General features: G+C 40.7%; 2 protein-coding genes across 23 annotated transcripts in view; both read right to left on the bottom strand.

Annotated features, from left to right (window-relative positions):
- The window catches only part of SLU7 (SLU7 homolog, splicing factor), a 303021-nt gene extending 286242 nt beyond the window's left edge, over positions 1–16779 (bottom strand). The window contains exon 1 of the mRNA XM_069102469.1: positions 16774–16779. Coding sequence (XP_068958570.1) covers positions 16774–16779 — 6 coding nt within the window. The remainder of the gene's footprint in view (positions 1–16773) is intronic.
- ATP10B (ATPase phospholipid transporting 10B (putative)) overlaps positions 1–25183 on the bottom strand; it is a 326335-nt gene that overhangs the window by 18224 nt on the left and 282928 nt on the right. For all 22 annotated transcript variants that reach the window (XM_069102445.1, XM_069102457.1, XM_069102453.1 and 19 more), the window contains 5 exons: positions 20411–20595; positions 14612–14933; positions 11537–11613; positions 10590–10715; positions 2309–2509 (listed from right to left, as the gene is read on the bottom strand). In XM_069102445.1, coding sequence (XP_068958546.1) covers positions 2309–2509; positions 10590–10715; positions 11537–11613; positions 14612–14933; positions 20411–20595 — 911 coding nt within the window. The remainder of the gene's footprint in view (positions 1–2308; positions 2510–10589; positions 10716–11536; positions 11614–14611; positions 14934–20410; positions 20596–25183) is intronic.

Genomic DNA, 25183 nt, shown 5'->3' with positions numbered 1-25183 from the left:
GTGTGTGTGTGTGTGTGTGTGTGTGTGTGTGTGTGTGTGTGTGTGTGCGTGCGCGTGTATGGTTGGGTTCTTTTTATGTTTTCTCATTCTTTCAGTCTCCTTGATTTTGGACTTTGTTAGTCTGAGTTCTACACACTTTGGCAGGGAGTGGGGAGGGGTCTGGGTCAAGATTCTGTACTTTTGTGGTCTGCTGCTGCTTTCATAGTTCAATATGGTGACCAGAGAGGTCTGTTCACTGACATCTTGGTTTGAGGTCTGGCAGTTCCTCACCCAGATTTGGGTCTGTTGATTGGTATGTGATTAAGTTTCAGTAAACTGCTTCTGGACTCAGTCACTCTTAACCCACTGGGTGGTTCTACAGGTTTGGAGTGACTGAACTGCTCTCTCCAATTCGGTCTGAGACTCTTGCTTTGGTAATTCCACTGTAGGCTTAGATGCTGTATTAAAGGCTAGCACTATGTTCCTGCTGCTCTGCTCCTGAGTGTAGGACCACACAGATACCAGTTCCAGAATTTATTTCTTGCTCAGCACACAGGCAGGGTGGGCCCATGCTCCCTTGAGACTGCAACAGCTCTTCTCTGCCCTGGATCCATGAACTGGGCAATTAGTGACAGAGCACCATGGTACGTGTTCTTCACCCAAAGCTAATTTAGGAATTCCCTGGGATCTTCTCTGGCTCCAGTCAATCCTGCCCTGGTATTTTGTCTTGACCCTCTTTTTCTAGGGACTGGAGGCCTACACACCACATCTGCCTCTGAGCCAGGGTCCTGGTCATCCCCAGTCCCAAATGTCTGCAGACATCTCTGTCTTTGCTTCTCTGGGCTAGAAAAAGGATTCATTGTGACTTTTGCTTAGCTTTACCAATTAGAATTTAGTCTGGTGTGGTTTCTAGATTATTGTGGAGGAGGTGTCCTGGTAAAGCTAGGCAAAAATGCTTCCTCTTACTCCAAATGCCTTCTTCTTCATCTGCTCAAGTCCTCTCTGTCCTTAAATGTGTGGCTCTAGCCTCATTTTCTCCATGAAGCTCATACTGTCTACTCTGACACATTAATTTCTTCCTTCTCTGGCCTCCAATAGAAGCTAGCCTCTGGATGTAGCATAGAACTGTATCTATTTCATATATTTTTCCATATCGTTCTAGAATTGCTTCAGGAGCAATAGTATGATACAGTGGAAAGGGCACTCAACTTGACATTGTAGGATCTGAGTTCAAATCCCAGCCTTGCCACTTACTACTTGCGTGACCTTGGGTAGGTCATTTAGCTTTTCTTGGCCTCAGTTTCTTTCTCTGTAAAAGAAAAGGGTTGACTAGACAATCTCTAAGGTTCTTTCCAACTCTAGAACCAGCTAGGTAGCATAGTGCAGAGACTGCTGGAGTCAGGAAGACCTGAGGTCAAATCCTGCCTCAAGCAAACGATGATGATGATAATGATAACTAGGATTTATTTATTTAAGGTTATATATGTTATCTTATTTGATCCTTACAATAACTCTGTGAGGTAAGTGCTATTATTACCCCCATTTTACAGATGAAGAAACTAAGGTTGAGAGAGGTTAATATGCCCAAGAACAGATTCAAACTTCAGATCCAACACTCTCTCCACTGTGCCACCCAGCTGTGACTCTAGTCAAGTCACCTAAATTTTTTGACTCAGTTTCCTCATCTGTAAAATGGGGATAACAATAGCAACTACCTCTATTGATAATCGCTAATTTATCCTGCATATATTTTGTTTATATGTAATTGTTTGTTGTCTCCCCCTTTAGACTTTAGAGCAGGGACTGTCTTTGGCCTTTCTTGTATCCCAGACACTTAGCACTGTACCTAGAACATACTGGGTGCTTCAAAAAGACGGAGTGTCTCCCTGGGTTGTGAGAATGAAGTCACATAACCCCTGTAAAGTGCTTTGTAAACCTTAAAGCACTATATAAATACCAGTTATTATGATCCTGTGATCTAGGTGTGTCTGTCCAACAATAAGTAGAAGACCTTGTTTTCTATGTCTTCTATTTCCCACAAATGAACACAGTCCTTGGCTAACACAAGTATTAGCCCCTAGTTGGGGCCTGAGCTAAGGAATATGACTCCTCTGGGCTTACCCAGAAAACCCCACCTGCAAGCTCCTTACCTGAGACTTCTTTTTTTTTTTTTTAAGCAATCGGGGTTAAGTAACTTGCTCAAGGTTACATGGCCAGTTATTTCTGGGTGTGGTGCTGAGTGTCTCTGAGCCCGGGATTCCATCTCCAGGTCGTCCCAACACTGGAGCCGGGGCTCTTACTCGCTGAGCCACCTGGCCGCCCCTCTTACCTGAGACTTCTGCCCGCTCTTGTAGAGTTCTGGCAGAGCCAGGAGGGTTTCATCCGAGATGTCTTTATCTAGGATGCCAAAGATGAGGGGTGGCAAGGAGGTGAAGAAGAGGTTGAAGAATATCATCTGCCAGTAATCGATCATCGTGGCACCCGAAAAACCACAGAAGAATTGGTACCAAAAGAGAAGATTGACATAGCACTGTGGAGAGAGATGGTGGCATCTTTAGTCACCACTGGAGCTCATTCAACCCAGGATTTCCAAAGTATGTTGACAACATGCCAATGAAAGTCATTTTGACATAATTTAAGGAGAGATTCAAAGAGCAGAGTGCTACTGTAACTATAGACTCGGAGCTGGTCATGAGGATAACAGATTGATTGATTGACTGATTGTGTTGTTGATGACTAAGGAAATTACATTCATCATTCCATTTGATCCTCTTGAAAGCCTTGGGAATAAGATGGGGGCAGATATTATTAGTCTCATTTTACAGATTAATAATAATGATAATTTACATTTATACAGAGCTTTGGAGTATACAAGTACATTATATCCATTATCTAATTTGACCTTCATAACCACCTTATTTTATTGTTCAGTTGTTTTAGTCATGTTTGGGTCTTCATGATGACATTTGGGGTTTTCTTGGCAAAGATACTGGAGTATCTCCTTCTCCAATCATTTTGCAGATGCAGAAACTGAGGCAAACAGAGTTAAGTAACTTGCCAAGGGTCACACAGCTAGATGAGTCTTCCTGACTCCAGGCCCAGAATGCTATCCGCTGCACCTAGCTAACCTTAACTGCCTTGGTAGGTGCTAGTAATTATGATCCTCAGCTTCTCACCCTCATTAATAGGTGATGAAACTGAGGACCAGAGAGTTTAAAAATGAATTACCCAAGTCACTCAGCTCCTTACTGGAAAAAGTGGGATTCTGAGACTACATATGCCATCTTTTTTGCCTTTGAGGATGATTTGCCAGAATGGAGTCATGCTGAAGGTTAGTGGTAAAGCTTGAAGCAGAAGTCCTAACTTTCAGGCCTATGGCCTTTCCAAGATTCCTTTTTACTTGTTCTCTGTCTTCTAAGATGCTGCTGCTTTGTGGGTTGTTGTTTTTGGTTAAAAGCATGGCCATGAAGCCCTGTCCTTTTTTACTTAGGGAATATGACTGTCTGCAGTTATTTGATTTTTTTTTTTTAGTTTTAAAAGTTAGGTCTGAAAACCTGAACCTGTTGCTGTTTCCTGCCCTGGCTCTTTTACCCCTGCTTCTCGCCTTTGCTCAAAGAGAGAATTGTTTTCATCACTGGGTGTTGCATGCCAGGCTGGTCTTCCTCCTGATGTAGCTTCCCAGCTATGCTGCTTGGAGGGGAATCTTTCTTCAGCTAGTTTCTGAAGTGTTTCTTGGAAGGTAGGGGCTTAATGATGCTGTGAAGAATCTGATATAATACTATATTCAGATTTTCAAAGCACTCAATATGCTGTTCTGAAGAGTTAAGAAGGAAAAAACCTCAGTAAATTTATTTGCTCTATCTGTCTGCCTACCTATCTTACTTTTAAATTCTTGTTTCCCTCCATATGTGATCTCAGGCTTTCCTTTGAACATACCAATGAGTTAGATAGGACATATATTTGTTAGCTGAGGAAGGAACACACATTTATTAAGCACCTATGTGCTAGGCACTGTGCTAAGTGCCATCCAAATATATTTCACTTGATTTAAACAACTAATCAAGGAAGTGGAGAAATCTGAGGAAGACTGATGTTAAGTGACTTTTCCAAGGTCACAGCTAGTAAATATCTGAGGCTGGATTTGAACTTGGGTCTTTCTGACTCCAGGTCTAGCAATCTATCCATGGTGCCAGGTAGCTCAGTTATCTTACCTGTAAAATGGCAATTATATTACTCGTTTCCCTACCTACAATGACTGTTATGGGGAACACATTTGATAAAGCTGTAATGTGAGTTGTTTATTATTATCATTATTAATTTAAGGGGAGCATGCCATAATGAATAGACAGCTTTGGAGCCAGGAAGACCTGGGTTCAAATCCTACCTCTGACATATATTGTGTATGTGTGACTGGGCAAATCACTATACCTTTCAATGCTGTAGGCAATTCCGTAAGACCATAACTGTAGATAAAGTGCTGGCTCTCATTGGTAGAAGGAGTTGAGAATTCCTGGTACCAGTAAAATCACAGGTCCATTCCCTATCTATAATCTCCCTCCTGTCCCCATGTCCTCCTGGCAACTGCTAGGCATTTCTTTCTTAGGATTCACTTCCAAGAGAAGAAGAATACTTCATTTTATAGATGGAGGAAACTCCATCTGTCTCTAAAGACAGTCTCAGTCACACAGCTGCTTAGTAATGGAACGGAGACTTACTTCATAGACTTGACTAGGAGTTAGAAGATCTGGTGTCTAGTTATAATCCTTCCACTTATGAGGCACATGACAGCGGACAATTCATTTAACCTTTATCAGATACAGAATAAGGAAAAATTCCTACTTTGGAAACTCCCCTCACCGATGCAAATGAGCAGCTCAGCTGAGAACAAAGAGTGACTTGGCTTTGTGTCAAAGGCAGGACTCGAACCCAGGTTGTCCTGATTTAAAGGTTGACCTTCTATCCCTCACACTATACTCTTTCAGTTTTCTCATCTGCAAAATGGGGATAATAGAATCCTATTATGTTTGAACTGTCAGGGGGCCTTAGAGATCACTTTGGCTACTTTACTGATCAAAGAACAAATGGCCCAAGACAATGAAATGATTTTCCCAAAGTTGGGAAGCTGGATATTGATCCCAGGTGTTCTGATAGTCAACATTAGTGCTGACTATGCTTAAGCTCCCTACTAAATGAATACCCGCTCTGGGTTGACTTCAGAAAAACCTAGAAAGACTTAGATGAACTGATACTGAGTGAGGTGAGCAGAACCAGGAGAACACTGTACACAGTAACAGCCACAGTGTGTGATGACTAACTTTGATAGACTTAACTCTTCTCAGCAATGCAAGATTCTGAGGCAACTCCAAAAGCTCATGGCGGAAAATGCTATCCACATCCAGAGAAAGAACTACAGAGTCTGAATGCAGGTCGAAGCATACTATTTGCTCTCTCTTTTTGTTTTGTTTCTTCTATCTTATGGTTCATTCTATTGGTTATAAGTTTCTTCTTTACAACATGACTAATGTGGAAATATGTTTAATATAAATGTATATATAGAGCCTATATCAGATTGCCTGCCATCTTGGGGGGGGAGGGAAGGAGGTGGATAAAATTTAAAACTTAAAAGCTTCTGGAACTGAATGTTGAAAAATGAAAAATAAATAAATAAATAGCTGCTTTGCCTTCTTCACTGAATTCTAAGAATCAAATGACCTCATGTATATAGGGGACACTTTGAAAACCAAGTGCTATGCAAATGGAAGGAATCAGGCAACACTTAGCATAATGCCTTTGAATAGCAGATATTTGAAAAATATGTTATTTCCTCTCCCAAATCTTTCTGCTTCCCTGCCACTTCCATTTCTTTCTCTGGGAAGAAAAGGCAGAAAGAAAATTTTTGAAATGTTGAAAAGGGAGGTCTGTCTGCTCATTATTATAGACCAGAGCAAAGGCTGGTGCTTCTCAACTGAGTAGATCCTCCAAAAATGGAAGCCAACCCATTTATCTTAAGGGCAGCCCCAGGCACCAACCAAAACTCATTTTCCCAACGGAATGTAAGCTTCTTGAGGGAAGTGAATATTTCATTTTGGTCTTTGCATCCCCAGCATTTAGTATAGTGCATGGCACAGAGTATACACACACTAAATGCTTATTGATTGATCTTGGGGCAGCCTAATCTATTAGAATTAAGCACGAATTGTCTCTTTTTGACAAGAGCTCAGAAGTCATGTTCACACTCTATAGGGAGGGTAGGGTTAGGGATAGAGGTAGGGGACTGGATTTATGATTTCATTGGTAGAGGGAATTCTCAGATAGGGAAATTCAATGCAGGTCGGGACTTTCTCTATAACTTACAGTCTTAAAGAGTTGCCTAGAACTTTGAGAGGCAGTGACTTGTCCAGGATCATATCGTGTTTGTCCTTCATTTTCAAAGAGGGCCATGGCAACAGGGAAATGATGACATGACTTACAGTTGACTGTGATTTGAGTGAGGGAGGGCTCTGCAAGGTCACCAGTCTCACTTTCTCCTCGGAACCATCTGGGTCCAGTGACCAGATATTCATCAAGATGAATGGAGATGGCCCAGGATGCAAATAGCCAAGCTGTGTCAAGTGGGACTTGAACCTAGGTCTTCCTGGATCTGAGACCAGTTCTGCATCTATCATGCTACAATCAATGTTTCAGACAAAAGCTCCCCTTAAATTCATTGAAGTTGGTCATATGGTCAACATCTCCTCACTCCACCTCACCGACATATTTTTCCCCCTGAATGAGAGAATGACTGAGGGTGTGTGTGTGTGTGTGTGTGTGTGTGTGTGTGTGTGTGTGTTGCCTTTTGCAGGGCAATTGGGGTTAAGTAACTTGTGTAAGGTTACACGCCTAGTTTTTTTGTGTGGGTGTTAAGTTTCTGAGGCTGGAACTAAACTCAGGTCCTCCTGACTCTGGGGCCAGCGCTTTACTCACTGTACCACCTAGCCACCCCATGTGCGTGTGTTTTAACAGAAGAGAATCACCATGGTATAGTGGCTAGGGAACTGGATCTGGAGTCAGGAAGACTTGTATTCAAATCTCTCCTCAGATACTTGCTAGCTATGTGACCCTGGGCAAGTCACTTAACCTCTCTGTGTCTCAGTTTCCTCATCTGTAAAAAGAGAGAGTTAGACTTGATGGCCTCTAAAATCCTTTCCAGATCTAAATCTATGATCCTACACCTTCCTTCACCTAGCAAAGGTCTGGGCACATTTTTTGTTCAGTTGTTTCAGTCGTGTCTAATGAACCTATTGGGGGTTTTCTTTGCAGAGAAACTGGAGTGTTTTCCTATTTCCTTCTCCAGTTCATTTTAGAGATGAAGAAACTAAGGCAAACAGGGTTAAATGATTGCCCAGGGTCAAAGGTTGGATTTAAACTTGGTTCTTCCTGACTCCAGGCCTGGGGCTCTGTGCACTTGCCACCACCCAGACACGGATGTGCTGGGCACATAGTAAAAAAAATCATTGAAGGATTACTTGATCTCAGATCCAGAACTTTACAAATCAACTAGATTGCAACACCGGAAGAGTACTTATTTTATTTAATTTTTGCGGTCTCCTCACAACAGTTCAGGATCTGTTGTTTCCCCACCTTTTGCAGAATTTTTTCACCTTTTGAGAAATGCTTTAGATCTGGTGACGGCATTACTTCAATTTCTGCCTGGCCTGTTTCCTCTGAGAAGCTGCAGCAGCCATAATTAATTCATTGTTCAAACTTCTAAGCAGCCAGGTTTTTAATCTCTGATGAAATGGGTTGCGGATGTGGAAGTCATAGTTCTCCACCCTCTAATTGCAAGGGGGGAGATAATGCCGCATCAGTGTCACCCAGTTAGAATACTACATCAGGCTGGGAATAAATATCACAAGCAGTGAAAGCACACTCAGCCAGGAAAAGTTTCTTTCTTTTTTTTTTTCCATATTAGAAATTTAATGTTGAGAAGCCATAGACTTTTTCAGAAGGATGACTTTTTAAATATATATTTTTTTAAACACGGACACTGAATTCTAAGTAAACAATCTTTCATGCTTAAAGTGAATTTTGAGTCAAATGGAATGACTTGTTTGTACTGTCTTGCTGAAATGCAATTACTATCCAGTTTATCCAATTTGCATTATTCTTTTCACTGCTACTCATTTACATATACATTAAACTTTGAGCAGATATGCGTGCTGTATTTGAGTGGTGATGGTGACAGTGGCTGCCAGCAGGGCCCAGAAAATGGAGCAAAAGATAAAAATTTGGGTTTTTGAGATGCCACTTGTCTAATATGCCTGTCTTCCATTCCCTTGGTTTTAATCATCCTTTTTTCCTTATGCAAACAGGAATCAGATTATATTTGGAGGCACTGGGGGATTATTCCAAGGTCCTTGAACTAGATAATGAAAAGCACTAACCCAGGCGGTTGTACCCTCTTTGGCATAGCAATGTTCTGACTCTTATCACTCTTTTTTTAATCAAGAGTTTCTAACTATAGTCCTAGAAAGCCTCAGCATGACACTGAGTCTGTGTTTCTCCCTAGTGCGGATCACTCATACTTTATTTTGATATTTTTGGCCCTCAGAAATATGACAGGCAAACATTTTCAGGGACAAATGGTTGTTGTATAGTGATTTTTCACATTCGCAAGGACATTTATGCTTTTCAAAATACATTTATGCACATTATCCTGTTTGGTCCTCTCCCTACTTCTCTGGGGGTACACAAAGGAAATATCATAATCCTCATATAGAAGAAACCAAGATGCACAGGTAGTATTACTTGCTTAAGGCCAGTTTGCTCCATTCAGCTGAGGCAGAGACTTGTAGTGGACAGACAACTGAACTGTGAGTCAGCTGGCCAGGGTCTTAGGCCTGCCACCTACTTGAACCATGACCTCTTGCAAATCATGGGATATTTATGGGCCTTAGTTTGCCCATCTAAGGCTCATTTTCATTCTGAATTCTGGATAAATAAAGGGATCCAGAATTTCTAGACTGATCGGGACATCATAGTCTTCTGCTTTCTAGCCTAATGGGCAACTTGACTCATCAAAAGTTAAAAATTTGTATCTTCCCTTGGAGTTCTATTCCCTTCTTTTTTCCTTTTTGTTTTCTGTTTCTGTCATTTCTTTTTCTTCCGGGCCCCTAAACCCAGTTCATCCCAGTTTCTCAGAAAACAAGCAGGAAGAGTGTTGGCTATACACAATAGTGATAGGCAGTTGGATATCAGTGGGCAGCTGGGTAGTACAGAAGATAAGTGTGCTGGAGTTGGTGTCAGGAAGACCTGAGTTCAAATCTTACCTCAGGCGCTTATTAGCATATGACTCTTCACAAAGTTGTTTAAGCTCTACCCGTCTTTTCCTTATCTTTAAAACTAGGGATAATAATATAATAATAAAAATATATAATAATATTTTTATATATAAATAATATATATTTATAATATATAATATTATAATTAAAAAGATAATAATAACCTAATTCATGGAGTTGTGAGGATCAGATGAGATAACGTAGAAAGGGCTTTGCAAATTTGAAAGTGCCCATATAAGTGCCCCCTAGTCATTATCATCTTCATCACCATCATTTTGTTGTCCCGTGCATTGGCCAGTTTGATACTGGGTGACTTGAGGTTAAGTCCATATTAAAGCTGCACGCTCCTTACTGATGTGTGGGATGTTGTCAAGTGGGAAACCAGAGAATTGTAAAAAAGCAGAGAAATAGGAAATGGTCACCTTGAAGGAAGTGAGTTTTTCCACCACTAACATTCATAGTAACATTCTCATTGCTTCCCTATGGGAGGTAGCTCATGGGAACTTTACTTTTCTAGGCCTCAGTTTCCTCATATGTAAAATGAGGGAACTGGAAGAGAGATTAGAAAAGTCCTGCAGCACTATCTGATGACCCTCTGACAAGTGCAGAGGGACCTGTTTTGTAGGTAGGGAGCACTGTGGCTTAGAGGTGACTTGTCTTGCCTGAGTTTCATGGCATGTCAATTGCTGAAGGGAGGGGAAAAATCCCCAAATTAAGCACATTCAAAGTCACACTTGTCTGTCTCTCGTCCTCTTACACACACTTTTTTTTTTTGTTTGTTTTTTGGAGGGCAATTGGGGTTAAGTGTTACACATACTTTTGATGCCTTTTCAGCAGTTCTCAGTGCCCACACGTCATCCTGGACCTATAATACAATCTTCCTTAATGACCTATGTGGTAAAACTCCGATTTTCTAGATCTTTGCTAGCACTTATCCATACAACAGAACTTATCGGTCTTTTGTCTCATCTTCTTTATGGTCTTACTCTCTATAAATGTGATAAAAGGCACCACTTGGTTAGTACCTTGTCCCTCCCCTGTAGCATATTTGTATTTTACCAAGGGCCTTCAGTGCTTTAAGCCAAAGGATAGATTCCCTTGGCAGAGACCTCAGGCACTGGAAAGCTAGAGAGGGGAATACTGGTGAGGGCAGATCTTCTGTTTCTCCATTAGTCACAGTGAACAGACTCTGGTTTCTGACTTCTATGATCAGGGCTCCCCTGGCCAACAGCAAAGGTTTTATGGGTAGAGGCGGGGTCCTCCCACACACAGGCCTAAGGGGCCACTTACCACATTTTTGTAGAAGTAGTAAACAACCATCCTTGCCAAACGTGAGTAGCACCAGTGGCCATGTACGAGCAGTAGCTTCTTGAGGTGTTTGAATCGAGAGATGGCAAAATCACTGGACATCACAGCCTGAAAAGTGAGAGTTGAAGTCTTTCATCCAAACTTCATTGCTTTATCTACCCTACCCCAGATGATTCCCAATCCCAAAGAAACTGCCCAGGAGGGAGAAATCTCACTCTAAGAAGTCTCTAAGGGGCAGGGGTTGAAAAGGTCATCACTATCACATGGTAATTGGACTAATTTGCTCTGGAATCTTGTTTGGACGTACAAACCACTTTCCACCTATTTCTGCTGGGATGGAGAACCGAGTCACCAGTTACAGTTGAGACAAACAGCTTTTCATTCCTGTTAGTTTTGTTTCATGATATTTTCCAAAGGATAGATTTTAACCAAATTAGACAAATGGTTTTAAAAATACCTTTCTAGAATCCTAAATTTAATTTGTTATTCTGGCTATCATCCTAAAAATTTGTGGCTGATACAGATTTTCAAATGTATTGAAAGAACACAAATCTTGTGGTTCTTTTTTTTTTAATGGATTACATGAAAAACTTGGAACATGGGTAGAAGTTATATTGAGATGTAAGATTAAGCCAAGTGAAACCGATAGATCACAGAACTAACTAGTTTATACTTAACTTTTGGAAGGAGGGCTTGGTTTTGTAATGCAACACACACATCGATTATACAGTCAATTCCCTAAATATCTGGCTTTGGACTTGGCCAGACATTGGGCAGGGAATGTAGAGAAGCCCGAAAAATAGTCAACTTGTAAATAGTAATACGTTGGACCATATCTCTTCTTGAGAGCAAATCACCTACAAACCTTAGGTAGGTGCCTGTATCTAACATGAGGAAAGAGTAAGGGAAAAGGAGAATGAAAGCAATACCTGCATCCCTTCTTGTCCAGATATCCCAATTCCAATATCAGCAGCTTGAATCATGCTCACATCATTTGCACCATCACCTGGGAACAGATGGGGAATGACTTGATGAAGAGTGAGTAACAAACGGGGCATCTGTTATTTTGTGTACATTTCAGAACTGAAATGGCTTCCAATGCTTCAGATTGCCAACAGAATCAGAGGGACTATGAGGGAATGACACATCTTTTCTTCAGTCTTATCCTTTTGGCTCCATTGCCTAGGATAGTGCATGGTATGTGTAAGTGCCTGATCAATACTTGTGGAATGTTTTCAGTGAGGAATAAGGGGCCAAGAGATGTGTCCAAAGTCACATAGCTAGATAATAGCAGAGTTTGGACTAGAATTATGAGCCAATGACTCCTCGTTCACCATACTTTCCTCTCTCAACTGAGTCCTTTGGACATGGCACTGAATGAAACTTTAAGGGAAATATGTCACTAGAATATTGGAGACTTTTGCTACTTTTTTTGCTTTTCTCAATTTTTCTGTCTCTCTATATTCACTCAGATTAAATCTTTCTCCCACAGGTATGAGACACATGTCTAGATCTGTTGTTGTTTAGTTGTTTTTCTGTCAGGTTCAACTCTTTTGACCCCATTGGAGGTTTTCTTGGTAAAAGATACTGGAGGGGGTTTGCCATTTCCTTCTCCAACTCATTTCACAGATGAGGAAATTGAGGCAATTAGGGTTAAGTGACTTGCCCAGGGTCACACAGCTGTAAGTGTCTGAGGCCAGATTTGAACTCATGACGATAAGTTTTCCTGACTCTAGGTCCAGTACTCTCTACTGTGCCACCTAACTGCCTATGTCTAGATCTAGGCCCATTGAAATTCCCTTCTTGCTTCAAGGTCTAGTTCTGGTACCTAGAACAGTGTTTGGTATATAATCGTCACAATAAATATTTGTTGAATTGAATTGAACCTTAGAAAATAGAAATGAATGAAGTTTTGTTTGGGAGAGATTTAGTTTAGTTTTTTTTTTTAGAATCAACTGAGGTTAAGGGATTTGCCCAGGGTCACACAGCTAGTGTCTGAAGTTGCAGATTTAGTTTTAATGAATTTAACTAAGTAAAACAAGTTAACAAAGGTATTTTAGGTTATCTGGAACTAACCTCTTTGTTTTCTATACCATGGGACCCTCTTCTGAGTGAAAGGGATCTTTCAATGGGATAAGAGACAGACCAACCACCACATTACTTCCCTGAAGATCCCTTTTTCCCCCAAAGCCTGATTCTGAGTTCACTTTTAGCAGTTTATCTCTGAGTCTGCATTGCCTTTACTTTATTTATTTATTTTTTACAGCTGCTTCTCAGTAATAGGCTGCAATTAAATTAATATTATTCACCATAGAGAATGCTGAACTCGAGGAGAGAAAAAAAATCTTCCCATAATTGTTTTGAAACAAATTTATTGATCTCAAAAAAGAAGCATGTCATCTGTGGCTGCCTTTATTCTTCCCATAATTAGTTTTTTTTTTTTAAAAACACAACGTGGAAATGAATAATTTAAATCTTCAACATTGGCAAAACTGTCTCAGCCTTTAACCTCTTCCATTAGCAAGCCTAGCAAAGTGGAGGTGAGGCACTCAGGCAGTTTCTCTCCTGAGCTGGCTTTGTTTCTGTTGCTATGAGATTACAGTACATGTCTGACCCTAAAGAACAAGCTCTGTGATATTTTTGTGGTGAGTGGGAGACTGGAATTCAGTGGAGGGGGAATTCTGGATCCAAATGAGCTGATCTCACCAAGGCTTTGCTCTCTTGTAAACTCTATGCAGGTTACTATTGCCTTATACTAAATACTTAGATGAGCTGTAATTAATAAAGGGGATATTGTGTTAAGTGTATTGAAATTTTCCCCAGATTTCATGCTCCAAAATCGCAGATGAGAACTAGAGATAGAGAAGGCAAAAGATAATGACTTTATCTGTAAGGACATTGCTGTAATTCTGGTTCTCTTACTGATTAGATTACTAATACTGATTAGTTACTAGATCATAACCTAGGTTTTCTGTTCTTTTAGAGCAGAGACTCTCTTTTGCCTTTCTTAGTATGTCTGGTGCACAGTCCAGTGCCTGGCATAGCAGATGATTAATAAATATTTATTTACTGACTGAAAGGACCTTGGATGGCAGCTAGTCCAGTTTTTTCATTTCACAGTTAAGGAAGCTACATCCCAGAAATGTACACACATGCAATAGACAGGGGCAGAATTTGAATTGAGAGCTTCTGATAGCAATGCCAGCTTTCCATTGTATACTTCCATTGTAATTGTACATTAATTAGGGTCAGAGCACACCTTCTAGTCTAGGGTTACTTACACTCAGTTGGAAATCAAGTGCAATAAAAACAACATACATTTCAGACTTTGTTTTTTTTGGTCACTAAGTTTAGTTTTGGAATGTAGGAGGCCAGAGGGAAAAGCTCCCTTGAGGGTCAGGCTCCCTTTTGTACCTCTTAGGGATAATATCTCTCTGCTCTACCTGCATTCCTGGATTCCTGGTCCTTGTCTGCCTTAAACCTTGAGACCTGGTTACTTCATTCTAATTTACTGATTTCTTAGCTTCTTAGAACACTGGCTGCATTTGACAACAGATCACAGACTTCTTGGATCCTCCTTTGATCTCTTGGCTATCAGAGCCTTGGCTTGTTTCTGATCTCTGGTCCTATTGTGACTTTGACTCTTGCTGTTCAGTCATTTCAGTTGGTTGTGCCTTACTTTGCAAGTCTCATTTGGAGTATTTTTTGGCAAAGATACTGGAGTGGTTTGCCATTTCCTTCTCCAGCTCATTTTACAGATGAGGTAACTGAGACAAACAGGGTTAAGTGACTTCGCCAGGGTCACACAGCCAGTAAGTGTCTGAGGCTGGATTTGAACTCACAAACATGAGTCTTCCTGACTCCAGGCCCAATGCACTATCCACCTAGCTGCACATTGACTCTATCCTACTGATTCCCAACCCACCTGCCAAGTTTCATTCTGGTCCTGACCCCTGCCTGACCAGTTGGATTCCATCGTTCCCATTCCCTGACATGGTAATTACCTATTGATAGAGTCATTACTTTCAGCTTGTCCCGCACCAGCTTGACTACCATACTCTTCTGGAGTGGAGTAGAACGACAGCACAGGACTGAATGGCAATATCTGGTCAACTCCAGAAACTTCTCCTCCAGATGTCCTTGGAAAATGATATTTAAAGTCTTCCCATTGATCACTAGTCCGATGTCTGGACTTGCAGCTTCCACGGGGGGAGATGGTGCCTGATAAGGTAGACAGATGCCAAAAAACCTTTGCTCTGCTTCTCTCGCACTATAACATCTCTTCACCTCTTCTAAAGCACAGTTGAGGATCGATTCACAGGTCTCCTATAAAGGGAATCATAGAACATGTATCAAGATTTTGAAGTCTTTCCACTTTCTTCCTTCCTCACTATAGCATTTGAAATAACATTAAAGATTTTTCAGTAGAACCAAAATCCCTTGCTTCAGGAACTCAGGAGAGGATGTTTAGAGTAAGAACTTGGTAACTAAGATACGGATTGATCCAGGGATGAAATAAGATAGAAAACAGTAGCAACAATAATAAATCCTATTAGCTAATAGTAAGTACGTGCCACCTTAATGACATTAAGGAGGATACATTGCTACCTGCCTTCTGCTGCACCCTAAGACCCCATGGGCCCTTTCCATCTGACTTGAGTTGAAACCTATAGATGTTGTCTCCACAGTTAGAATGTAAACTCCATGAGGGCAGGGGTTGTTTTACTTTTCCATTTGTATCCTTGATACTTAGCACAGTGTAAAACGTAGTAAACACTTGAAAAATGCTTTTCTTTCTCCTTCCTCCCTCCCTTCCCTTTTCTCCCCTTCTTCTCCCTCCCTCCCCTCCTTCCTCCCTTCCTTCCTTCTTTCCTTCCTTTCCTTCTTTCCTTCCTTCTTCCCTCCCTCCACTCCCTCCCTCCCTTCCTTCCTCCCTTCCTTCCTTTCCTTCCTTCCTTCCTTCCTTCCTTCCTTCCTTCCTTCCTTCCTTCCTTCCTTCCTTCCTTCCTTCCTTCCTTCCTTCCTTCCTTCCTTCCTTCCTTTCCTTCCTTTCTTCCTCCTTCCCTCCCTTCTTCCCTCCCTCTCTTTCTTTCTTCCCCTCTCTCCCTTCCTCTCTTTTTTTCTCTTTCTTTTTCTCCCTCCCTTCCTTTATTCCATCCATTCTATTCTTTTCAAAATGCTGTCAAATCCACGTTTGATTCTCACAACAACTCTGTGATACAGGTGGGATAGGCATCAGTATTTACAAAACTTTGAAGAAAACAGAGACATGGAAATCTTTGAGTGACTTGGCCACAGTCACAGTGTGACTCTGTCATAGAGTAGGTCCTAGAACTCAGATCTGCTAGCTCTGAGTTTAGTATCATACCAAACCTTTCCATCATACAGTGATGTTATTTATATAAAACTTCAAAGTTTGCAAAGCACTTTATATGAATGATCTCATTGGCTTCTCATAACAAACTTGTGATTTAGACACTAGAGGGGTCATTAATCCCCATTTTACAGATGATGAAATAAAAAAAAAAGCTAAGTGGCGTGACCATGGTCACACAGCTAGTAAAACTTGTATAGAAGAGTCTTTCTGATTTTAAGTCCAGCATTCTAGCCCCAATGTCAGATTGCTAAATCTTTTCCATTGGTTTGCCATGCACATCAACACTGAGAAACTGTTGATACACTGAAAAATACTTCATCACCTTGCAGTCATTTCAGTCAGGTCTGGGCATGATCTGCATATGAAAAAAAATACAGCTAGTCCAAAAGGAGGGAAGGAGATAGAGAAAGGGAAGGAGGGAGAGAGGGGAAGAGGGAGAGAGAGAGAAAGAGAAAGAGAAAAAGAGAGAGACAGACAGACAGATTCCTTTATGTTGGGTCCTAAAAATTAAAAGGTTTAGCTGAATATATATATATATATGTATATATGTATGTATGTATATCTCCCTTCTTTAGGGAGATAAATGGTCTAGATAAATTATAGATTCAGATAGTTTTATTTTGTTCCTTGCCTGAATTGTTTTATAAATTATATGTTTGTCTTTATGATAATTAAATCCCATATTATATGTGTCTGGAGGCTCACAATTCTACAAGGTATCATCATTTGATCCCACCCTGAGAAATATATGGCAAAATGTTTTCTTTAGTCTCCCATGAACACATTATTCCCCATGTACTCTGTTGACTGAATTGTTTCCATTTGAACAAATTTTAATAAGAATAGGGTTCCAGTTACCATAGAACCACAGAATATTAGATTTGAAAGGGTACCTGGAGAATATCTAGTCCGATCTCTAATTTTACAAAATGAGGACACTGAAAGCTAGAGAAAGAGAACAGCTTTTTCAAGATCACACAGGTGCTCAGTGTTTCCAGAGCTGTGATTTCATTGGTGTGGAAGTGCCCTCCATTGATGCAGGGTAGCAGCTTGCAGCTCACCTGTAAATTATAGTTTGAGAGACTTGTCTGGGGGCACGGAGTAGATAGGACTCAAACCTAGGTTTTGCTATTTCCAAGGTTGGCCTTTAATCCATTCTATCTCTTTGCTCATCTATATGCAGGCAAATATAGTGCCTTGCAGTTGTTGACTTGATTAAAAACACTTCAAAGGCAGGGGTGTTGGCCTTTAATTTTTCTGTTATTTCCACACAAAAGCAAAGATAGGCACCAGCATATTGTGGTTGCTCAATAAGTGTTACTGTTACTGGCCTGACCTAGAAATTTCCGTGCTCCTTCAGCCTCGTTGCCAACACTTTGGAGTACTGATTCACTTCTCATCTGTCATTTTTGTTGTCATTCCATGCAAGGTATGTGTGTGGGCTGCACCAGTATTTAAATGAATCATGGGTAGGAGTCATTTGAAACAGTCTCTATTTTCTGATACTCAGTGGCTTACCGGGAGAGAGCTCATGGCATCATCCCTGGCATGCCAAGGCCATCACTGCTCCAAGATGAATCTATTAGCCCTGGAGACAAAGCAGGACTCCAGCGTGGGTCCTTATCTCCCCTGGATACCCAAAATGACCTATATTAACTTTGATTAAGTTTTCTCTTTACTTTTATGCATTCACACTCTTTTTTCCAATTGAATGCAAGTTCCACTGTCCCACGTGCTGTTTCTCACACAAAATATTCCATGCCCTGACTTCATGCAATTGTAGTGTTTCTCTCTTATGCCTTCGATACCCTTCCACAATATTCCATGTCCTGACTTCATGCCTTCGATACCCTTCTGTCTTGCTTCTGATGCCTATTTGCTCTGGCTTCCTTCCGTTGTTTTTGTTCAGTCATGTCTGACTTTTCATGACCCCATTTGGGGGTTTCTTGGCAGAGATACTGGAGTGGTTTGCCCTTTCTTTCTCTAGCTCATTTTACAGATGAGGAAACTTAGGCAGAGTTAAGTGACTTGCCCAAGGTCACATAGCTAATAAATGTCTGAGGCCAGATTTGAACTTGGGGAAATGAGTCTCCCTGACTCCAGGCCTGGCTCTCTGTACACTATGGTGCCACCTAGAGGTTTGCTTCTTTCAGAGTTGAGCCCAAATCCTACCTTCTTCAGGAGGCTTTTTCCCATTCTCACCTGCTGTTAGTCCCTTCCCTGTAACCTTATCTTCCAATTGCTCTTTCTGTATCTTGTTTATACACAGTTGTTTGAATGTTATCTCCCCCGTTGGACTGTGAGCTTCTTGAAATAAAGGTCTATGGTTTTTGTCACCTTTCTTTGTCTCTCCTGTGCTTAGCACAATGTCAGGCACACAGGAAGTGATTAATAAGTGCTTGGTGAAGGACTGACTCAAATTCAGGTTTTCAGCTTCCAGGATCACTGCCGTTGTGTGCAATATTAAACTGTCTGTCTTTGTTTCTTTCAGTATCAGGTAGAGTGTTTTCCTTCTTAAACATTTGTTGAATGAATAAGAAATGTAATCAGGTAGATCTGAGTTTGAATACTGCCTCAGACACTTACTATGTGACTATGGGCAAGACATTTAACCTTTCCTGACCTCAGTTTCCCCATCTATAAGATGGGTTTTCCAACAACACTACTTACCTCACAGGGTTATTGTGAGGATCAACCAGGATACGACATGTAAATAGCAAATCTTAAAGCACTACATACTTTTAAAAACATTACTATTACTACTACTGTTATTATTACTATTATTATTTCTCAGAGGACAAGGGCAACCTTGGAGAAGGTCTCAATAGTTTGTCTACAACTGATTTGAATGGGGGTAAGCTTAATGACAGATTACTTTTGAGAAAGACTAATCGGAGAGCATGCCAGGCTCTTTGGGAAAGCATCATGGGTTGAACAGACCTGACACCAGCTCTCTCTCCCCATTCCAACTTTCTCCCCCCACTAAGGGTGACTCAAACTTTTTAAAGATGCCCCCCTCCTCTTCCAGGTATCATTATCATTGGAAATTATCATTGCAAATGGAATTTCCATTGCAAGCTAAGAAGGCAAACATCAACACGATTACAGGATGAGGCACTTAAGCAAACTGCAAATTACTTTTTTCATAAGCATAATATTAAAATCAAAGATTTTTCTGAGATTATTTTCATCTTGAAACTTCATTGTGGTTTAATCTAATCACGTAATAATCCATGCATCAGCTGGGCATACAAATGACTCTTCCATGTGTGTGGGGGCAGAGGGCTTAGACCTTTTTCTTATGGAGAGTTATCTGTTCTTGTTATTGTATAGTTTCTCGGTAGAATGAAAACCAAATAGGAATATCTCCCCAAATTAGGCCCAGGCCAAATTGTGACACAGTCCTTGTTTATTCCTAGTATCCATCTAGTACCCACACTTTCTTTTTTTGCCTTTGGGAATCTTCTCATGGTATCATAGAAGTAAGGAACCTTGGCATCTGTCTAGTCCAGTTTCCTTGTTTTACAGATTTCTGAGGAAACTAGGGTCCAAGAGAAGTTAAATAACTTGCCTGAAGTCACACAAACAGAAAACAGAACAGTTCAGATTCAAACCCAGGTCCTTTGACTTCCATCCCCATGCTTTTGCTAATCTATAATTTTCTAAGTGCCAACATCCTCTTGCTGCAGCCTGGTCACCCAGTACCAGCCCTCTATCAGTTTTCTATCATGTTTTAAGCTCCCCCCCTTCCATCAAAATTTACCTGCTCTGGGTTGCCATTTCCTAGCTCTCATCTCTCCTGGGACTAATTTGGGAAAATAATCTGAGCTGAGTTACTGGGAGATAAAGAATTGAATGTTTTCCTTCTCATATATTTACATTTTAGTATGTGTGCTTCCCAGGCAAGCACATATATTTACATTTTAACAGGGGCCTTAACTTAAATGCTTTAACTAATGGGATTTAGCAACCTGGGCATTTCAGGATCAAAGAGAAAGGAAGCTGGAAGATTATATAATGGAAGAGCATTAGTAAGGGAATCAGGAAATTGGAATTCTAGTCCTATCTGTGCCATGAAGTAGATGTGTTAATGACCTTGAGAAAGTCATTTCTTATTTCTAGGCTGTGATGTCTCCATCTACAAAGAGTGGGTTTTGAACTCCATCTCTTCTAAGGCTCAAAGGTCTTTTCTAATCCTTTCCATTTTTGACATTCTATATTCCAAGGTCCCTTCAGATTTTGCTATTCTGTTCTCCAAGGCCCTTTCCAGTTCTGACATTTTATGTTTTATGGGTTTTTCCACTTAGAAGAGAGGGGGCTGGGGATTATCCTTCTTACTGCCCCTCTAATCCCACCACACTGCCTACTCTCCTCTTTGCTAAGGTGGACTCTGGACTTGGAAACCAGCTTCCTGGTTTGGACGCACCTGACTCTCTGTATTAATGGTGTAAACAGTGTCTGTCTGGTCCAAGAGTTTACAGGAATGTGCAATATTGACAGCTGTTTCCTGCTTGTCTCCTGTCAAGACCCAGATTTGGATCCCTGCCTCTCGCAATGCAGCAATGGTATCTGGCACTCCTTCTTGCAGTCGATCTTCAATCCCAGTTGCTCCTGGGGAAGAGAAGAGACAAGCTGGGTCACCTACTGGGGAAGAGAGTCAGGGATTTAATTCTTGAGGCATAATCATCCTGTTGAAATTGGTCCTTTTAAATTGAAGACCGCAGCAGAATTGATGCTGCATTTAGGTTGGAGATAATGTGGCTGAAAGGGGGATGGTAATTAGGCCAGCAGAGTCCTTCTATTTTTTGTATTATCTTAAGCTCAGCGTCAATCCTTACTGAATATACAACAGAATAATGAACAGAGGCTAAATGTTTCAACAATCAAACAAAATCTGCATTTAAATTGGGGCTTTTTTTTTTTTAGACCAAAGACTTGGCTACTCATTTCACTCACTGCCCAAGCAGAGCATTTCATTCTTTTTAATAATCCAAAATGACAACTCGTTGGCAAAGGAGTGATGCTAGAAGCATGCTGAACAGATAATTTCCTATTGCAGGACCTTACATGAATGCAATAATAGCATAAGAATACAGTTTTACAGTGTGGCTATTTAATGGAGTGAGAGTCTCTCAGTGACAAGTGGAAATCTTTTCCCAGCCTCAGTCTTCTTCCAGCTACCTTGAGGGAGGAAAAAAATGATTTCTTTGAGGAAATGTGTTTGCTTTGGATAGCCAGTCCAAATGCAGAAGTAAACAACCGTGTGAAAAATTATGGTTCCTGCCTCATTTTTTCCTCCAGGGATCAGGCAGAAGGAGTGAGACTTTGAAGATGAGATAGATCGAAGTAGGAGGTAGATGGAAAAAGGGGGAAAAGGACATTTATTTGTGTGAAGAAGAAAATGAAACTTTTTCGCCAGGGAGACTGAAAGATCTTTCATAGCTAGATAAACTGACAGGTTCTGACAAGCTGTATTATCCCTTCTTCAGTCCTAGTTTATGAGGACTTCTCACTAGCTGGCCTAGAAAACATTCCTTTTGAGCTATTCCAGAGTCCAGTACTGAAAAATTGGGAAATCTTATTGAAATGGGTATATAGGGTCTGGGGCTATGAAAGAGGCCACTAGAGCAGAGTTGTAACTAGGAAACATTGTGCCCTGGGCAAATAGCACAAAAAGTTGCCTCATTTTTTTGGGGGGGGCAGTAACGAACAGGAAAAAAAAAGTCTCTAGGACCATAGTATAGGTTTGCCTCTGCAGAGGCTTCTCCAGGCCAGGGCAGGGGGAAGCATTCATGCCAATATGCCATCTGCTAGCTTCTTATTTTAATTAATTTTTATTCTTGCCTATTATGTGCTAAACTTTTTTATTTCTGTATAGATAAAGGACTTGAAGTGCTGCTAAGGCAACCTCTAAATCTGGCATCATTACATTAAGTAAATAGCATTTATTAAATGCCTACTATGTACAAGGCCTTAAGCACTAGGGATCCAAATAAAGTTTAAAAAAATCTGTTTTTTTAAAAAAACAGTTTAAAAAGTTTAAAAAAATAATTTGTTTTCTCCATTCTGTAGTTGTATTCTGGCATTTGAGTCTAAAATAAAATTTTGAAAAAAATTTTTAAAAAAATCTCTGCTCTCAAGGAATTTAATGTCTAATGGAGGAGACAACATTCAGAACTATATAAAAACGTGAGGTATACAGGGTTTAAATTGGAGATAATCTCGGAGGGAAGGAGGAAGGTCTACAAAGGTTTCTTATAGAAAGTGGGACTTTAGCTGACACTTGAAGAAGGTAGAGAGGAGGAAGGAGAGAGTTCCAGGTATGGGGGAACAGCCAATGAAAATGATCAGAGTCTGCATATTGAATGTCTTATGTGAATAACTGGGAGAGGGCCAGTGTCACTAGGTTGCAGAGTACATGGATGGGTGGTGGTATAAGTAGACTGGAAAGGTAGGAAAGGGCTAGATTAATAAACGCCAAACAGAGGATTTTATAATCGATCTTGGAGGTAACGGGGAGCCCTTGGAGTTGATTGAACAGAGGGGTAATGTGGTTAGATTTGAGCTTTAGGAAGAAAATTTGACAGTTGAGTGGAGAGAGACTTGAGATAAGAAGACCCACTAGCAAGTTATTCATAAAAGTCCAGGTGTGAGGTGGGCCTGCGCCAGGGTGGTGGCAGTGTCCAAGAAGAGAAGGAGGCATTTACAGGAGATGTTATAAAGGTAAAAATCAACAGGATTTGGTAGCTGATTAGAAATGGGGTGAGAGTGAGGAGTCAAGAATCACAGAGGTTGTGGGCCTGGGTGACTGGGAGGGTAGAAAATAATAGGGGAATTAGGAAGAGAGGAGGGTATTTTTTTTTTCTCTTTGGATAGAAGATAATGAATTCAATTTTTCATGTGATCAGTTCAAGATGTCTACGAGACATCTTGCTTGAGATGTCCAATAGGCCATAGAAAATGTGAGACTGGAGGTAAGGAGAAAGTTTAGGATCAGACAAATCTCTGAATCATCAATACAGAGATAATAATAGAATTCATGGGAACCAATCAGGTCACCAAGTGAAATAGTATAGAAGGAAGAGGGAATAGGGCCCAATATAAAGTCTTAGGGGATACACACAGTTATTTGTTGCAAAGGACACTGAGAAAGAACTATATCACAGACATGAGGAGAGATAAAGGGCAAGTGCTTTCAGGGATGAATGGGTTAAGTGTTTTTTTTTTTTTTGAGGATAGGAAGGCATGGGCATGTTAGTAGGCAGTAGGGAAGCAGCCAGTAGACTGGGAGATTTTGAAGTGAGAGAGTGGGGATGAGGGATGTGACAGTCTGCTGGAGGAGATGGTTTGGGATGATATGGGATCACTTATGCAAATAGGGGAGTTTGCTTGGCAAGAAGAAGGCTGCCTCTTGTAAAAAAAAGGAGAAAAAAGTGGCAGAAGGCATTTGAATGGTATATAAGGAGAAAGGGGGAAAGGACTCTTTGTGAATGGTCTTCGGTGTTTTATAAAATTCTCAGCTGAGACGGTAGGGATAGAAAGAGCCAGGGGAGATTTGGGGAGGGATGAAAAAGTTTGGAAGAGTTGCTGTCATTTGGATAGAGTCAATTATGTGGGTATAAGAGGATTGCGTTGCTTTAGTAAGGACCTAGTGGAGACTATGTAACACATTTGTAGCAGACTCAGTATGGTTTCATGATTTTCCCCAACTTTATTCAGAAGCATGTGAATAGGATTGAAGGCAGTGGATAATGGAAACATTCCAAGACTGTAATTTGTGGGTAAAATAGAATAAAAGGGGTAAGGGACTCAAGAAATGAAGACTGGGTAGAACTGAATGATTCATCAAGGAATCAATATAGGGAAAGGAGAGTATAGTCAATGTAGAGGTGATGGCTTGGGAAAGAACTATGGGGTCATGGGATTGGAAGTCAAATTAAGGGTGAAGAACTGGTTTTATTTCTGTAAGGCAGGCAAAAAATGGAATGGCAACAGACTGTGATAAAAGATAAGATAAAAGAATTTTAGTTTTATTAACATGGACATGGTGCACTTATCAGGAATTGTTGAATGACTTGCAGTTATGACTTTGAGACCTTGGCAGTGTGACAGTCAGAAAATTTTCTGGACATAGACTTTAAGGCAGCTGTGCCTCATTCAAAGGTTAATTGATTTCTCTCTCTCTCTCTTTTAAACTTTTGTTGCTAAATCTTACAATGATTTTTCTCAAGGTGATTTTTTAAATCAGGCTTTTTCACCTGATTTCAACCATGCATCACAAAGTAAGGTCGGATACTTACAATTTTCCCCCGTTTACAAAAGATGAGACTCATGCCTGTAAAGGTTATGATCATGTAACTTAATGATAAAGCTCCTGGCTGAATCTCTCTCTAGTCTTACACCATACAGACATCAATCCTGCCTCTGGTAGGATGGGAACTCTTGGAGAGAGGGAACAATTTCATTTTTGTTTCATCTCTAGTAGCTAGCAGTGCCTGGTACATAGTCAGCACTTAATAAATGCTTATTAATTGATCCCTGGAGAAAAAGAGCAGGTGTGACCTACTCTGACTTATCTTTAACACTCCTTTTAGTGCTAGGGACACACATCAAAGAAATGCTGAAGAAGCTTTGGGTCCTAAACAACCAGAAACACTTGCCTTGCATTTCACCAACTTCCCTTCATTTCTTATACTTGATGTAGTGGCAATCTGGAAACTGGGACTCTAGTCCTGACTTTGCCACCGGCCTCCTGCCTTCTTTTAAGCCCTAACAATCCCACCTCCTTCAAGAAGCCTTTCCCCAACCTTCTTGATTCTAGTGCCTTCCGTCTGCTAGTTATTTCCTATTTATCCTGTATTTATCTTGCTTTGAATATATTTGCCTACACATTGTCTCCCCCATTAGACTGTAAGCTCCTTGAGGGTAAGGGCTGTCTTTTGATTTTCTTTTTTTGCCAGCACAGTACCTGGCACATAGTAAACACTTTGAAAATGTCTCTTGAATGAATGAACATTATCTATGGACATTAGGGGAAATCAATTCATTTCTTTGGGTTTCAGGTTCTTCATTTGTGACATAAGGCAATTGGATGACATGACTTCTACAGTCCCAGTTTTGACATTTTGTGCCCTAAAGTCCCTTCCAGTTCTGCATTCATTGTTCAAAGGTCCCCCCTGGCTATGATCTTTTAGGATCT

Source organism: Petaurus breviceps, unplaced genomic scaffold, assembly GCF_028583685.1.
Source record: "Petaurus breviceps papuanus isolate PSGF00001 unplaced genomic scaffold, PetGlider_PUasm1.0 551, whole genome shotgun sequence".
NCBI lineage: Eukaryota > Metazoa > Chordata > Mammalia > Diprotodontia > Petauridae > Petaurus > Petaurus breviceps.
This window is presented reverse-complemented; position numbering and strand designations above follow the sequence as displayed.